Source organism: Hoplias malabaricus, chromosome X2, assembly GCF_029633855.1.
Source record: "Hoplias malabaricus isolate fHopMal1 chromosome X2, fHopMal1.hap1, whole genome shotgun sequence".
In the NCBI taxonomy this organism is placed as follows: Eukaryota; Metazoa; Chordata; class Actinopteri; order Characiformes; family Erythrinidae; genus Hoplias; species Hoplias malabaricus.
Window position 1 is genome coordinate 14552876 of NC_089819.1, and position 18376 is coordinate 14571251.

General features: G+C 40.2%; 1 protein-coding gene across 1 annotated transcript in view; it reads right to left on the reverse strand.

The window, feature by feature from the left end:
• Positions 1–17851, reverse strand: part of LOC136677207 (protein Niban 2-like) — a 38025-nt gene extending 20174 nt beyond the window's left edge. The window contains exons 1-5 of the mRNA XM_066654673.1: positions 17557–17851; positions 3784–3914; positions 2710–2838; positions 1626–1731; positions 517–684 (exon numbers count right to left, since the gene is read on the reverse strand). Of these exons, the coding sequence (XP_066510770.1) occupies positions 517–684; positions 1626–1731; positions 2710–2838; positions 3784–3914; positions 17557–17611 (589 nt within the window). The 5' untranslated portion in view covers positions 17612–17851. The remainder of the gene's footprint in view (positions 1–516; positions 685–1625; positions 1732–2709; positions 2839–3783; positions 3915–17556) is intronic.
• Positions 17852–18376: the final 525 nt, after the last annotated feature.

Here is an 18376-nt window from a genome sequence, read left to right on the forward strand (position 1 = left end):
TAACACGTCAGAGAGCTGATCATGCTGATAATGTTGATGACAACATTTCTGATGTGAGTAGTACTGTTTCCTACAGTAATGAGGTTTTGGCATCAAACCCATTTCAAGCATCACCACAAAGCATGAGTGAGAAAAGTGAGAGCTAAACAGGGCCATAATTAACTTGGAAGTGTTAGGTAAGAATGGTCTGATTCACATATCCATGTGCCTTCAACACATACATGCACATGTAAAGAGTGTGTGCAAGTTTTAAGAAGTGCATTATGCTTTGTCATCACTGTTCAACAGTGCAACAATTTGACTCCCACACCTATCATTGTCAGTCAAAAGCAAGGTGTTGCAGGCCTCAGATACAATGAAAATATAGAAACCCATTTTATTATTTTCATTGCTCTTCTGTCAGTTAAATAAATGTTCAAGAGAAGAAACAAATGCTGTCTTTTACTGCATTATATAAAAATGACTAGTTTTTACTCGCGCAGTTTGCAGCTTTGCTAGGTCACTGTGGTCACTCACCGTTGTTGGCATGTCTGACGCAGTCCTGAAACACGGCGCTCCACTTCTGCTGCTCTTTCTCAGTGGCCACACAGAAGTAGTGATGACGGCAATATGGGTGCCAGAGGATCACTGGGAACTGTGATGCACATTTCAGGAAGGGGGAGCTGCTCACTTTAGCTTTCACATCTAAAAAAGAATTTTATATATGAAAGAGAGAGAGACACAAACACAAGCAAGTTCATTAAACATCTTTAACCACATAGAAAGGTGGGTAGCAACTTGTTACATTAACTCTTAACTATATAAACTTAAGTAAAATACTGATGGATTTGTAATTTTTAGAGTGTTGTAAATTTAGAGCACTTTCGGAATCCAATACTTTCAATTCTAATTAACCTTTACTTAATAAGGAAAATCTATATTATATTCAAGTACGTTTTAGGGTTTAAGCATTAAAACAAATCTGTGACTAATAGTTAGTTTTACTATGGCAACATAACACTGGCAACAGCATCTGTTCTGCTTCGATTGGTCATACAACACACTTTTGTGGTTTATTTTTACAGTTCCTACTTTGGTAGACGCTAGATGAATTAAAGAAGTTCCATCACTGTTCTATAAATTACTCTGCAGTCATGTTTTTTTTTGAGCCGATACTTTGTTCTTCTACCCAAGCCAGTTTTTGCTCAGCTATATTTACTCAAGTCATTATTTTAACTCTGGAACTACACTTTTGGTTTTGAATTACATATTAACACTACTGGATTTTTTTTAAATGTAAATTAGTACTTAGATGATGAAACAAACTTTAACTACATTTCTATACTCTCAATGAACCAGTTTGTGCTCCTATAAGATCTCACCCCACCAGAGGAACACTACCTAAGAACCTCACAGATTCAAGCGATTGTGTGTCAAGCGATTATAACATGAAGTATCATAGGAGAAAATGACAGACTGCCCCACTAACTGATCTCAAACAGCCTGGCTTATGTGGTTTCTGATATTTTATGAAATGGTCTTATCTATGCAAAAGGCTAAAAGTCAGCAGCAGTCGTATTAAACGCTGAAGTTTGGCTTTCGCTTCCACTCCTTCCTCTCTCTCTCTCCCCCAGTCTGGAGCTCACCAGGGAGGCTGGACTCAAGGAGCTCCAGGTATTTGTCCATGGAGGTCAGCACCTTGTAACCAGCACAGTTGATTGTCCCTTTGGGATGGAGGTCTCGGTCATGAGCCTGATCAGAAACAGACAAGCACACGGTTACACAGTATTTAAATGAATATTGAAATGTTGAAACTCCAGGTGTAATTAGTAGGGGAAAAAAAGCTGTTGCAATTTACTCATGTAGGATACAATCACATTAACAGTCTGAAGTGACTCAAATCAGATCTGTGTCACATTAAAGCAAAATAAAAATAATCAGATCTTATCGAGTCAAATTTAAGCCAGCACCTTTAGAGATACGCAGACTGTAATCACACTACGGCTTCTGCATTGAATAATGCATTAAATGTTAGAAAATGAGCCGTGCAGGTGATCGCTGAATATAAATGGGTGTGTGTTAGACACGTTGCGCAGTGCTTTGGTGCACATGCTGTTATTTAATGACCTACACTGTGCACTACTCAGGCTTAGGGAGCCATTTGTGACAAGTGCAAACTGCATAAGAGTATTATTATGCAAATTCATGAGCTTTCAGGGACAGATTACAGACAGATAAATTACATTTAAGAACATCAGTTGTATAGATAACCAAATCTGATTTGATTACAGAGACTTGTAAATGTGAACGTAGCCATGGCCCCCACACCCAGTTTCACTTATTCACATGAATAAAGCTCCTGTTTGGCAAATACAGCCCCCCCACTCTTCTTTTACTACAAACTTTACATTTCCAAGCTAAAAAGTAGCTAACCCACGTTCACAATTCTATCCCAAAGCAGCTCTTTCTCAAAAGCTACATCAAGCTTCAAGATACATCATCAAAATGTGTTTGTCCCTTAGTTTAACCCAGAAAATCCCACTCTTGAGAATACTGTAGCACTGCAGTAGGATGTGAGTAAGCGTGTTTACAATTGGCATCACAATGGTCTATTTTTCATTTTTGGCCAGAGTTTTCCTATGAGACAGAGGCAGTACATGCTGCAGAAGTCTAGGAGGCACTGAATTATTAAATTTGTCATTGCTCTTACAACCCATTAAAGGTGGGTACCTGCTTGCTCTCATAGTAGCTTATGTTGTACGAATCTGGAACAAAGAGAAAACGGTTGCGCCATTTCTTGTTTTCTTCTAGGTACTGGAAGAGAGAGCCTGAGAAGATGGATTTGTTCTCAAGTGGCACCTATAAACACAGTAAAGAAAAAATAAGAATCCATACAAGACACAGCCTGGTCCAACGTCAAATAGGAGACGACTCTCTGATATTTTCTCCTTAAGCTTTTCCAGGATAATTTTCCCAAATTATACTGTAAGCAGAGATGTTTGCACTGGAAGTACTTTAGGTCAGAGTTGTGTTTACTTAAACATCTACTCAGCCACAGATGGCGTGGCTGTGTGTGTGTGGTCATGAGATGAGATGAAAGTATCACAGAGGAATGTGTACTAGCGCATGCAAAATATCTGCCCCATTGAGCTAATGAAATCTGTACTGCAGTGAAGTACATTAGAGACAACAAAGACTACACAAACATCATATTAACAGGAGGTGCACTCCAGTAATTTTAAAGCACATGAACCAATCACATTGAAGATTTAGGCAAATTAGAGCTTGTACTGAGATTAACCGGGCGATAGAGAAATAGTTCAAGAACAACTAGTCTCTAATCAAATAAACAAATGACACATATGAAAAGCAGCAAGAAGAGCTTCGTTTAACTTAGACACTGGCAATAGGAGAAGAGAGAGAGGAAAAAAAAAAACAACACTACATCTTAACTAGAACCAGATTTTATGCTCATTATTATAACTTTATTGTTAAATCAAATAAGCTTTTAAATATTAAATATTCTAGTAGTTTTAGTTTCAGTAAATTCTAGGGGTTAAGTGAGTGTGTGTGTGCTTTCTGATATTTTTAGTGTTTCTGCCTGAATTACTGACATACTGATAAGAGGGGAGGGTCCTCACTGGATTCTCCAGTTACACAGCCATTTGAGGGTCCTTTTGTTAAGAGACTGTAAGATTGAAGTCAATGGTTGATGTTACTGACCATCCTAAAGAGAGGTTGGGTTTCAGTACCAAGGTATAGGCTGTTTTGACTTACCAAAATGAAATAAAAATTTGTTCATACCTTGCGGTGCAGCAGTTGAGGTTGTGGGCCGCCTCCTCCCTCTAAATCATAACGAACTTTATTGAGGAGAGCCACGACGTACTGCTGTTTATACAAATGACTAAAGTCCTCCATCACCACTTTTGTCTTCACTGCAGGACACACAGCAAGAGGCAAAGGTCAGTACAGGCCAATAAAAAGTTTAGGAATGCAGAGATGGACAACACAAATATACAGAAACATTCACTGTCCAGTAGATGTTTGAAAACTTGCTTTAGCAAAAGATTCAAATACAATTTAGATTTGTGTCTGACTGGAAATGACCAACAAAGTAGAAGTAGAACCCAAGTACATCTTATTGTGTGATAAACACATATACTGCAGATTATACTGAAGACGACACTACCATAAAGTGACAGTGACGCTACCTGCCCTACCACTGTGACACCCTCACCTTATCGTGAAGAGTTCTCATTCTCATTTCACCTTCTTAATGAAGCTTGAGTTGAAACCCACTTCAGCAAAATGAATCTGTTTACTGTGTCTAAGCATTTTTTATTAAAATGTGTCACTTCGAGTTATTACTTCGAGTTACACTTCGAGTAAATAATAAATAAATCTAGAATCAACTCAAAGACTGACTAACTTTGCGGGTGTTTACAATGTCATAGAGAGAAAAAACAAAAAACTGGAAGTCAAACTTGATGACCGTGGCATGTACATTATGAAGAGAAGAATCACCTTTATTAATCCCCTTAGGAAAATGGCTTAACAGGAATTCAATTTTATATATAGTATTATGGACAAAGTGAGACGGTCCCTTTTCATAAGAGATCTTATGGAGCAGTCTCTTTACTGAGCAGAGCATGAGCTCAGAGTAAAAGATTAACAGTGACTTACACGGTGCTCTTTGTGTTTTATCAAAAGGAGCAGATTGCTGTGTTTGAGTTGCACTGCTCTGGGCCTTCACATGAACCAGTGTGTGACTGTACTAACATGAAAGCTGGCACAGGAACAACACTGGCTCTATATTAACCTGTTTGTGTACTTCAATAGACCACATTTCAAAAGATCCATCTGGGAAAATGTCCAGAGCAGTGTTTTAGGGCCTTGCATGTGAAATGGTTTTAAATAAATAAATAAAAAGTGTGGGGCTCTGGTGGGCATCCCATGGTGAGACAAAAATAATAAAAAAAAATCTCACATAGTTAAGAATGCTTTGTGTATGTGTGGGTTGGGAGGGGGTGTGCAGTGAGAACAAATGAGGAAGAGGGAGAGAGCCCCACCCAAAGAAGAAATTAAACCTTAAATAGCTCGAGAGAAGAAAAAAAAAAAAAAACAACTAAATTTGATCAGACAATAGTCATATTATAAATTGTTAGGTACATAGTCTACACTGTTTAAATGCAGAGAAATGTCACCTAAACATTCTGCTCCTCCATGGTACAACAAGCATGTCTGTGGTTGATCGCGGTTTAAAAAGAAAAATAAATGCATTTATCGCTCAGTAATGATGCAATTCTGATTTCAGTGTTCATCCTCATACTCCATATTCACTCGTACTGAAAATCACCAGGGTCAAAGTCAGGACTGTGCCCACTGGTCATTATCCTAGCTGGTCATTTCACAGACACAAAATGAACATGCGGACTAGCAGCTCTGATCCTCCACTTCTATAAGGCAGAGCGGATACAATGCCACCCCATTATTTTCGGTGTGTTGTAATCAGGGCCTTCAGCTTTATATTTATGGTCAAGGTAGGCTCCATAAAACACACACACACCAAATGGGCAAACATTGCAGTTATATTTACCATAATTTACATTTGGTGTGGTGCAGTATACACACTGTTTCAGAGATAAATGGCAAACACACAGTAAAGCCACAGAAAATCCTGACCCCACTTTCAGATCTTACCACATTAATGAAAAGCACTCTGCTTTGGAGAAATTCAAAAGCAACCAGTCATATTTCCTCCATATGGCTGCAAGATATAATTAAGCCATTGTTTTATCATCCAGGAGTTATCCAGCATTAAAGAGAAGTGGCTATGGAGGGTGGGAGGGTGACTGAAAGTTCACACTGACCATTTCTACACTGCAGCCTACTGTAGTGTTGCTTCTCAAAGGTCCTACAGATGAGCACACTCATAAACCTCCCAGCTGCTATTACAGAAGCACTATGGGTTCACTCTTAAAGGAGTTATCGGATGAAAGGTTTGTGTAAGCTATATAAATGTCTTTGTCCAATTATGTTCAGTGATAAATCTCAGCAGTCGTGAGAAACACTCATAAGACATCCACAACTGAATGGGAAACACACATACAACATCACAATATGGGCTGAAAATCAGCATATTTATGATCAAATTAGCTATGATCATAAATTAATGCAAGACAAGCCATCTAGTATTTCTTGTTCATTTTTGTAAGTGCTATGGTGTAGAAGAACACTACATGGACATCAGAAATCAATGTTGAAGTGCATAAAGTCCCCCCCCCCGAACCCTGACCTCAACAGTATTTAATGTGGGATTACTTGGACAGCGAAGAGCAGAATGAAACAAACTTCTGACTGAACTTTGAACAGTGTGTGAAGATGGTTCAAAAATAGACACAAAGACTTCCTTTACAATGTTATTACTGTTACATAGAACCTTTTCTAAGAAGGTAGCTTAAGAAAAGCTGTAAGAGTTTAAGAACTGGCACAGGAACTAATACCCAAAGCCATATATGGGTTTGAACTCAAGCTTGTGTGTGCGGGCAGTGGAAGAAAGAGGCAACGCATCTGGAAAGGCAATGCAGTCACTGTTTGCACAAATCCATCTGACACATCCTGAGTGAGTACTGGGTACTAGCATCTAACTCCCTTTCAAAATCACTTAGGGCAAATAATTAATTATGTGCAGTACAAGACTTCGCCTCACACTAAAAACACAGCCGATTTAACTTCTAACAGTGTTAGTTACTGAGCTGCCATTAAAATTAATATATTTATTAAACACATCAAAAGAGTATAAATTTTAAGTTACAAGAACTAATCAGAAGCAAACGCACAGGTGCTGTGACATCACAAAAACGACTGCCTTGCAAATAGGTCCTTAAAGTCAAACAAAAAAAAACCCCTAAATAATATCCTGATATGAGCAACTCACATAAGATTACACAGTTAACTGCCCTGTAGTAGGCAGGACTAGAATGTGTCTGTCATTCCATCATGTTCTTGTAAATCAAAATTTCAGAAGAATACAACAATTATTTTATTTATTTATTTATTATATAAGCAGAGGAGATAAGTGTATGCCAAATAAAGCAGCCTTATCACATAGTTTCTATCTCCAATTTCTGCATTGTGCAGAAACATCAGAGCCAAGCACAACAGCTCCATGAAATCAGAAGAGCTCTGCAAGTGTCGATGGAGAACAAAACCAGGCCAGTGTATTATTCCAACCACAGCTCAAACATTTTAAAACACACCTCTCCACATTGTTGCTTTAACAGCACATGATGGAGGGCTTCACCGACAGCGCTAGTCAAACACTCGGCGTCTCCGTCACACTCGAGAATATGCAGTTTGTTTATAGGGGGCTTTCCAGTGCATGTAAATGGCCTGAGATCAGATCTGCACTTTATCTAATAGGTTTAAATTTAGGCTCAGGTCATGAGAGCTGCTCCTAGATCAGGAGATATGGGGCACTCAATATGCTCTGTGCAGTAGAGAGAGAGAGAGAGAGAGAGAGAGAGGAAAGAAAGAAGGGAGAGAGAAAAGCAAGAGTAAAGGAAAGAGGGAGGAGAAATAGGAAGGGAAGAGGAGTGGTATACAGAAAGATCTAGTGGGAAAGAGTAAGGGAGATGGAGAGAAGGAAAAGAAAAAAAGAAAGGAAGATTGGGCAGAGAGATGGAGTGAGCAGGAGAGAGAAGAGAGAGAAAGTAAAACAGAGTGAGAGACAGGGAAAAAGAATGGTGGGGGAGAGATGGAGAAAGAAAGTTATCATTCATTCATTGTCTGAAACCGCTTATCGAGTTCAGGGTCGTGGTGAGTCCGGAGCCTACCCGGAATCACTGGGCGCAAGGCAGGAACACACCCTGGAGTGTTAACCTCATCAATATAGCAAATTAATTCACTTAGAGATAGGAAACAGCAAACAAATTGAAGCAAGCAAAAACAAAGTACATGAAAGCAGAGGATGCAAAATATATAGAGAGAGAAGAGAGAAAGAAAGATACAACAATTTTTTTGCTCTCTGTCTCTCTCCCCTCTATTTGCTGCTGAGAGAACAAAAGCTGAAAATATAAAGAGTGTGATTCCTGAACCCACTGCAGGAAAAAAAAAGCTGGAGCCATTAAGTGTGTTTTGTGGGAGCTCCACACTTTCTCACACATACTTCAGTTTTAAAGCATTAAGGGCCTCGACAGCAGGTCATGAAATCCTGATGAGTTAAAGAACACTGCTGGATGGTAGAAGAAAAAGGTTATTGTTATAAAATTATAATAAAGTACAAATTTATTGTTCAGCAATAAAGAACATTTAAGAAATAGGGAGTATAGGTCATGAACAGGGCCTCAGGAGTGGGAGAGACCACAAAATACAGTGTGTGTTGTGTGCGAGCGAGTGTGTGTGTGTGTGTCAGAGTCACTGAGTCACACACTGACTGAGTTTCATGTGATACTTGTGAGACTCAATGACGCTCTTGCTTCTTCTCTAACATTGTTACCAGTTAAAAAGGAGAATCATGACCTAAGCAGCTGCAATTACAAAGTCAGGCATATTACAACACACCAGACCATGACCCCCACAGACTACACCACTGCATAAAACCTTGACTTGGCTTGGTTCTTTTTGCTTTTTCACTACCCAAATCTGGTACCTGGTCCCTGGAACCCAGCACTTTTCAGGTCCCAGCTCGCACCTGGTATGGAGCAAGCCAAGCAGGGACTAGATGTGATTTGTAACTATCGCAGAGCACTGATTGGCCAGAGAGATCTGTCAATCACCACGAAACGCAGAGCTCCAGCATAAACTATCGACTTGTTACAGCAGCCGTCATGTTTGTTTTTATCATATAACTCAACGTAGTTCTTTAGCATTGTGTAAAGAACACATTTTGACACCATTTTAAAGAGTGTAAAATAAGCATGTGTGATGTCTGTCTCAGCACGTCGCCTGTAAATATTATACAAACACTATGTAAATGAAAAAGGCAAACAGGTCGATTGAGGCTGTAATCACTGAGTGAAGAGCTCTGTTACCCCACCCACTCCACACCTACAACTACTTACTAAAGAAAAAGAAAATCCCCTTTTCAGAGTTTACACCTCAACTCCATGCAGAATTAAATGATGTTCTATACTGAAAAAAAAGACTGCCTCAGCTTGTGCCATGTGTACATAGGCTAATGTTAATACGTTATACACCAGGGTTGTGACGCCAAGCTTTTCAGCTTCAATAATATTTTTAATTATGAGCCTGAGCTTTAATTTATTTTTAAAATTGCAATATTGCTATAATGTGTTAAACACATTACTTTGGCTAACAAAACTTGTGCAGTCTCTCTCAGAATATGCATGTTGTCTTTATTGGCTCTTCCTCTATTCCTGTTAAATTCATTTACAGCACCGAGCTCTGGGGAGAGATCACCACATTTTCTTCCTCTCGCCCACAACCACCCCCCCCCCACCTTCTAAGCAGGAAACCCCTAATTATGTTCGAGTCTTACACCAAAGCAACGTCATGTTTTCCCAGATTCAACGTTCTCAGTAACTATTGCAAGGTCTGAGATCACATCATTGTACAGTCATCGGCTCCAACAGGGTAGAGACACAGTACACTTTAGATATTGTCTGATATGCTGTTTATCCATTTTCAGTTTTTCAGTGAATAGGGAAGATTTTGGAATTATAAAATGACTATATTTTACACACAATTTGCAAGCTCATGCGAGTCCAAAGATGTCAGAAAGGAGAAGGAGACAAGTTCTTTGGTTGCCAACTGTAAAGGAAACCTTGTAATGCTCAACATGGTTTTTATTCATGGGGCAAGTTAATAGTTTCTCTCTTCACTGAAAGAGTACACGGTCATGTGTGAGTGGAAACAGCTTTCCTACAAAGACTCAGTGTATAACTTGTACATTCACTTTGGTATCCTAATGTGTAGAACTGCCTCTGTCAATTAAATCAGTGATCACGTAATCAGTTAAAAAGGTAATGCAAACAATAACAGGCATCATATCAAACAATGTTATAAAGCACTGTTGTGTTTAACTGATTGTGACGGCTCTCATCTGATCCATTTCTGGAGAAACCACCACGAGTTCTGTGCATCCGATGCGAAGATAACCAAAGAGGAAGATCGGGGGAGATTAGAACTCAGGAAAACACAGGATTCCGAGGTTTTCCAACCGAACACGTCAGACAGAACAATGAATCTACTCAACTCAAACTGACTGGACTGACGATTTAATTGCAGCTTATTTCAAGGTCTATCAAAGGGACCACAGGACTCAAATGTTAAACCCGTCAGTGGAAAGAATGTTAACTTCAAAAATATTCAAACATAAAAACATGAGACTTCAAACATAACGCTCCAAAACCACACACTGCCACAGTGCAATGTGCGCACATTACTTGGCGTTAAAAGAAGTCCCTTCAGACGGAGATGGAGATAAGGCTAGTAGTGGGAATATCTACTGCTGATTATTATCCTATTTCATGAGCTGTCCTTTTCCTGGCAGGCAAAGCAGGTCTTGTTTTTCTCTGCAAGCTCACTTGTTTATTAATTTGCTGAGCTCCTCACATGTGCTAATTGTCCTGAGAGCCTCACCAGTGCTGATACTAGCAGTGAGCAAAAATTTGACCTCGTCACGGAAACAACTCGAATAAGCATGGACAACAGATTCAGCAACATGGTGCTTTTCCAAGACAAACACAATTAGCAGACTGATATTCAGGACAGACTATACGGCCATGTGTTTACTGACATCTTAAATAAGGCAACATTTTAAATAGATCTTTTGTCCATTTTTGCTGCAGTAACAGGTTCTACTGTTTCTTCTGAAGGGTTTACACTAGCTGTTGTAACACTGCAGTGGGGATTTGACAGCAAATAGCCACAAGAGCGTTAGTGAACTCAGGTACCAACGTTTAAAGAAGTTCTGAATCAAAAACACCACTCCAGACAAAGCAATTCAGCTGATTTCAATAGCTTTTAGAAATACCTTGAACCTATAGTGCATTTCCAAATGGAGTAATTTTAATTATACACAGATTAAGATGCAAAATATCCTATGGCAATACATTTAAGCTTCACACAGAGCCCACCCCACATTCTTCCTACCTGCAACCACAATATTTCTGAACATTTATATCCTACACTTAACCGTTAAGGTTGCTGTGGCCGTTTGTGATCAGATCAGCTACACCTCACAACAAGGTTTCACAAGAGCCCTCATTGCTTCACCTTCATAGTTCTCTAATCACTGTTCCTGATGACGTGCACTTCAACAAGCAAGCGGAGAGAGACGCTGTAGTGCTGCTGTAAGTAACACTTTCCAGCACAGAAGAAACAAGGAATAAACACATACTACCTACACTGTAAATACAGCAAAAACTAATCTATTAAATTGATCAGTACATCAAGAGTTGTTAAAATATGCACATGCACTTCATTCAATAATGAAGTCTCTTTTCACACTGTCATCAAATATCTAATGAACTTCGTCGTCTGCTGGCCTTATGCCATTGCAGGACGTCTAATATTAATGCTTTAGTTAGACAAGTGAATTCTTCTTAATATTGATATTATATCCATAAAGACAGTTAAAAGTTTGCTCAATTTGATGTGTTCTGAAAATCAGACTGTCCTTGGCCAGACGCTCTTTTCGCACGGCCTACAACAAGTTCTCTGGCCAATGAGTGAACGAGTGCATTTGCGTCATCATGCGGCCTGTTTCTTTGTAGAATTTTTCCTGTGGTACGCGACCTGCAGCTTCGGCTGCATTTAAGTCACTTTGTTTGCGAGTGACACCTCTAGGAGGTGTATTGGTGAAGTCTGGGGTTCCAGACCTACCTCTCTCCCTCCAAGCTAGCTTTACAGCACCACTGTGCTCTTATATGTACAGCCATCTTGGCCTCCAAGTAAATTGTATAAATTCATGCAGATATTTTAAATCATGAGTCCAGTATCATTGATGCTCTTCTACAGTGTAAATATCAGTTTGAAATATTAGCCAAATTTAAAAGCTTCATCAATTCTGATATGTGGTTTTAAAGCACATTACAGTGGTGTGAAAAAAGGTGTTCACCCCTTCATAATTTCTTAGTTTTTTGTTTTTTTTTTGCATGTTTGACACTCAAATGATTGTCAAACAAATTTAAACATTAGTCAAAGACAACACAAGTAAACACAAAATGCAGTTTTGAAACCTACATGGCCCTGTGTGAAAAAGTGTTTGCCCCCCAGTTAAAACATAGCGTAACTGTGGTTTAATCACGCCTGAGTTCAATTTCTATAGCCACACTGAGGCCTTATTACTGCCACACCTGTTCTCAAGGAAGAAATCACTTAAATAGGACCTGCCTGGCAAAGCAAAGTAGACCAAAAGATCCTCAAAAGCTAGACATCATGCCAAGATCTAAAGAAATTCAGGAACAAATGAGAGAGAAAGTAACAGATCTATCAGTTTGGAAAAGGTTATTAAACTACAGGGAGAGCCATTATCCACAAATGGCAAAAACGTAGAACAGTGGTGAACCCTCACAGGAGTGGCCGGCTAACCGAAATGACCGCAGATCGCAGCGATGACACATCCAAGAGGTCGCAAGAGACCCCACGGCAACATCCAAAGAACTGCAGGCCTCATTTGCCTCAGTTAAGTTCAGTGTTCATGACTCCACCATAAAAAAGAGACTGGGCAAAAATGGCCCACATGGCAGTGTGCCAAGACGAAAACCACTGCTGAGCAAAAAGAACATAAAGGCCCGTTTCAATTTTGCCAGAAAACATCTTGATGATTCCCAAGACTTTTGGGGAAATACTCTGTGGACTGATGAGACAAAAGTTTAACTTTTTGGAAGATGTGTGTCCCATTACATCTGGTGTAAAAGTAACACCGCATTTCAGAAAAAGAACACTATACCTACAGTAAAATATGGTGGTGGTAGTGGGATGGTCTGGGGCTGATCCAGGACCTGGAAGACTTGCTGTGATAAATGGAACCATGAATTCCGCTGTTTATCAAAAAATCCTGAAGGAGAATATCCGGCCAACTGTTCGTAACCTCAAGCTGAAATGAACTTGGGTTCTGCAGCAGGACAGTGATCCAAAACACACCAGCAAGTCCACCTCTGAATGGCTGAAGTGGCCTACTCAAAGTCCTTACCTTGAATTCATTTGAGATGCTGTGGCATGACCTTAAAAAGGCGAGTCATGCTCGAAAACCCTTAAACGTGGCCGAATTACAACAATTCTGCAAAGATGAGTGGGCCAAAATACCTCCACAGCGCTGTGAAAGACTCAGTGCAAGTTTCCGCAAACGTTTAATTGCAGTTGTTGCTGCTAAGGGTGGCCCACCCAAACCCCAAACCCCTTTTCCACACAGGGCCATGTAGGTTTGGGTTTTTTTTCCTCCCTTAAAAATAAAAACCTTCATTTTGTATTTACTTGTGTTGTCTTTGACTAATATTTAAATTAGTTTGATGATATTTGGTAACAAATATGTAAAAATATAAGAAATCATAAAGGGGGCAAAAACATTTTCACACCACTGTAACAGTCAATACTGAACTGGTTCAGACAGGATCAGAATCAGATTTCCATTGCTGCTGACTTGCTATCCCATTTATAGACCTAGACGGGGAGGACAATTCCTCTCAATTCTTTAGACATTCCGAAAGGATGATTTCTTTGGAGTGACTAAGGAAGCAGTCTCTGTGAACTTCCAGCCAATTCTGAGGCTGACTAAGAATTTGGTCACTGGTGAGGGGAAAAAAAACCCATCATATTAAAAACAACTCCCCCCCCACACACACACACACTTTCTACTTTCCTGAAGTCATAAAAAGGGGAAGTGATTTTGGGGGATGGGTTCATCATGCCATAGGTTCAAGATTTTTTTTCTTCAACAGGAGCCTATCCCTAGCGTGATGTCTGTGTGAAACAACTGAAAAAAAGCTTTGGCTCATGAAGCTAGATAAACCCTCCTTGCTAATACTTTCACACAGCAGAACTCTAAAGCTTTTGGCCAGGGGCAAATATAAGACTGCTGCATTTCCTGTTAGAGAGCTACCCTACGTTTGACCCCTCACCATTTTTAACAACATATGGGGGTAAACTCTCCGGCAGTTTAATTAGATTAGCTTATGCTTGCTGCAGTGAAAGCGTTGTTGATGCAAAATGAAGACAACGTGGAATTCTGCCAAAAACGGCATATGATTAAATATTTTAGATATAAACTCATGGAGATTTATTCAGACAAAGTCACAATGAAATACTGCAGAGAAATGATTTTCCAGAGAGAAATATTCTGAGAAGGCGCTGATAGGAACCAGACATCTGGAGAGATTAAGCCAGTGAAGCTACTTCAATAAATGGCCTATATAAATAATCCAGACAGTGATTATTCTGACATGCATACATATACATTAAAAATAAAATTAGGTAACCCCTGGTACCTATCACCACCACCATAGTCTAGGTTTCTCAGTGTATAACTTCACATCTAACCACTCTAAATGACTTATTGCCTCTCAACAACTGTATTATGCAGAAAATTTGAAAAGAAATTTGTTAGAATGCCCCTTTAAAGCTCCTTCGTAACTACACAGGAAGTGGGGTCAGGCAGTAATTTTCTACTGTGTCTGTTCTCTGGAGAATGGACTCACTATGTAAGCTAACAGAAGACATTAATGAGTGCTGAGTATGTGTGACATGTATGACTAAGCCTGTCTAGTGTTAAATTTTGGACTGAAAATACAGACTCCTCAGCTTCCTAATGCTGAAACAGAGTATTCAAATGAGGTAGGTATGGAAATTAAAGTTATGTCATGACATGTTACTGTGGGAAAGTGGATATAACATCACGAGAGGTTAAACCAGAGGTTGAACTGAGCTATGAATCCTTCACACACTGATTTCACTGGGTTCTAAACATAAGAGGAACGTGGTTTTGACCCTAAAGCCCCACAATTCTCCAACCATATTTTCCACTGATAAAATACACCTGAGAAAAAAAATGATCTGTCTTTTCCTCATTAAAACCTTCATTTACCATCCTGCAATGAATAAATATTAGATACATATTGTAGGCCTAAATCTTATTTCACATAAATCTATCAGACTGTATTTTAAACCATTTAACCTAATGCATCTCTGTTAATGAGCTCTGGAGCCATTCCAATCTTCAGACGCTAGGCTCCCATCACCACCATTGTGACCCAACTCAAATCACTCTGAATGACTTTTTTTGTTTATATATGAATGTTTATATCTTATTGTGCAGATTATGCACAATGTTTGAAAATCTCTGGAGACACTGAACATATGCACAACCTTTATTATGCTTGTAAAGTTTATCTGAGTTAGCGTACCATGACATGTTATGCTTGGGTTCAGAGCACGACCCAGGCATTCCTGAAATTCCATATGTAGCACATGTGTGTTAGAAGGTCATCACATATGTGGTATATTTTCAAACTCATACTCTCTAGCACTGCAGTCTGACATCTTTACTCCTCTACTACATATTTGTTTACCTCAGTAGTGTGGGCTGAAGTTGGGGCAGTGGAGTTCTACTGTAGATGCTTGTGAGTGCTGGGCTATTTAGCTACAACTGCCTTCTGCTCTAGAGACGGAGTAAAGAAATGTGGGCTTGGTTGGCAAAGTTAACACTTTCCAATCTAAGGTAGGGCATGTCATACAAAAACTTTAACCAAACTCACAGCACACTGTGTTCAGTTGCACACATCTTATATAATCTCCACAACAAAGCACTGAATATAATGGGACGCTCTGGGGCAGCCACACATGAGCCTAATTTCACCATGCCCCATGCCAAGTGTGGGTTAAAAGAAAATGGAGCCATTGGACTGTGGATCAGTGAAACAATCCTTTGGAGTAACAAATTGTTGTCTAAATCTTTTGGGATGGACTAGAAGGGCATCTGTGTTCCAGAACTTTCCGTCCTAGCCTCACTAACACCTCATAGCAATTTTTCAAGATGTACTCCAAAGCCCTCTCCACCAGAGTACAGGCTGCAACTGTATTAAAGCAGGAGAAACTACTTTTCAAATCAAACAAGCAGATATCCATAGTGTATTACCACTAGGGTCATGAGAGTGGGGTTATTAACCCTATAATTCAGCTTTTCAAAACGACATGGACTCAAACTACCCAAGAGCATGTGTCCACAATCTTTTGGCCACATAGTGTATAAACTGTGCTTGTGCACTTGGGCAGACTGACATGTGGCAACCAACCCCACCCACTTCAGCTCACAACTCATGTTGCTTAGCTAGATTTATTAATCCTAGACTTTTGGCTGTATTTCAGTTCATATCTAATTTACATTTCTGCTAACGTTTGCATAGACATTTGCATTGACATCTTGCAACGTTATTTGACAGAGTGGGATAAGTTTAAATACATTATGAAAATATTTTATTCGGAGAGACTATCAAACACAGAAATATCTAATTTACTTCATAATCTTTGTTATTTTCGATCTTATTATTGGGGGAATGATAAGACTCAGCGCTGAAGTCACACTGACGTGATGGTGGTGCATTAGTGAGTGTTGCCCTGGTATGAGTGGATCAGGCAAAGCAGTGTTCCAGAAGTTCACACTCACTGTCCAGTCTATTAGACACGCCTACATTGTTGGTGCTCCTTGTACATTCAGAAACAGTAGCTCATCTGCTGCTGCACAGCTTATGTTGGTTGTCCTTTAGTTTGTTAGCTGGATATTTTGTTGGTGGGCGGTTCTCAGTCCAGCAGTGACACTGAGGGTCTTAAATACTCCAGCAGCCATGATGTGTCTGATTTACTCATATCAGCACAACACACACCAACATCTCACCACACCACGCGTGTCACTGCAATGCTGAGTATGATCCACCAACTCCAGTAATACCGCTTCTCTAAGGGTCCTGACCATGACGGGAGCCTACACAGTATGGAGAGCAACAAACAGACAACAATCTGAGATTTTAGAAATACATAGTGCACCTATAAGTCTAGTGGAGCTGATAAAATATCATTGTGTTTTTGTCATTATTTAATTATATATTTATTTTGGCCAGACAGTGTATTATTATACTATACATTAATGTCGAAGTAGTACAGCACCATTAATACATTTAGCAAAGTAGAAGGTGTAACGGAGTGAGGTAGTATGTGATTTTGGAGGCAGATGTTTAGTAGGTTAGCCCCCGTTGGTTTGGAGACTTAATGAAGTACACTTCTGAAGAGTTTAGGCAGTCTCCACAATTCTGGGCTTTGGTGGCGTGGTTAAAGTCCTGCAAAAATAACGGGGAACAGCCGCCACGTCGCCTCAAACATACCGAAGGCATTTGGCGAAAGAAATAGGACCTGACCACAAACTCAAACGCCTCAGAAAAACAATGGTTTGTCCCCCTTTAAACACTGCTACCAACGACATATCAGCGCGCTGGGGTGTTTCCTCGTTGGGAAACGTTCCTTTTCTGTAAATGAAAACACAGAACTGAAGTTTCCTGTGAAAACGAGCTCGGTATTCTCGAGTTTTACCTCAGCAACGAACCAGACCGAGCAGCGGTACGTTACCTGTAACCAGTTCCCGCTTTCCCTCGTCGAGGTGGCTCGACACCAAGTCCCCCATCGCGATGAAGTGGTTTGTTTCTCCAGCAGAACTTCTTCTCCGTTTCTTCCTTGAAGGTTCAACAACTCTGTCTACTTTTCCACGTTTTCCTGAGATTTGATATAAACAAAAAACTCGAAGAATCTCCTCCCTGTGCTTAAACTCAGTAACGTTAACTCCTAGACCCGCGAGGAAACCGTCCAACGACCAACGCTGCTCAAGAGTCTCAGCAGAAGAAACTCCACAGACCTTCAGCCCAAAAGTTCGCCACGCCCTCGGCGGCGGTGACTGATGGGTGTTTCTGGAGCTCTGCCCTTTTCTGAGCCAATGTGAGCCTGGGTAAGGTGTGGCCTGGGCGACAGAGGTGAGCTCACCCGTTAAGCACAGGTGCGGCTCTCAAGATAACAGCGTTAACCAGATAAAACAATAGAAGGCGCACTTCAATCTGGCGACCGTTGACAAAGGCAGTGAAAGGAAGGTGACTTGATTTTCCACACATTCCAAGGGAGGCGTTGGGAAACGCCGCGCCCGTTTCGCCAAGAATTCCCAAACTACTCCGACGTGTTTTGACAGTATCCACTGCTCTCAGGACTTTCTCCTGAAACGTGTCAAAACTCAGAGCTGAAGAAAATTCACTTGGGGGCGAGTCAAGAGACACACGGTGGGAAAAAACTGTTCATCTGGCGCCCTCGTGTGGCGGAAAGGAATCCAAACTGGCCCAAAAAATATTATTTCCATTCTTTTCATTATCTCCACTAAACATACGGATCCATACGGTCCGTATGT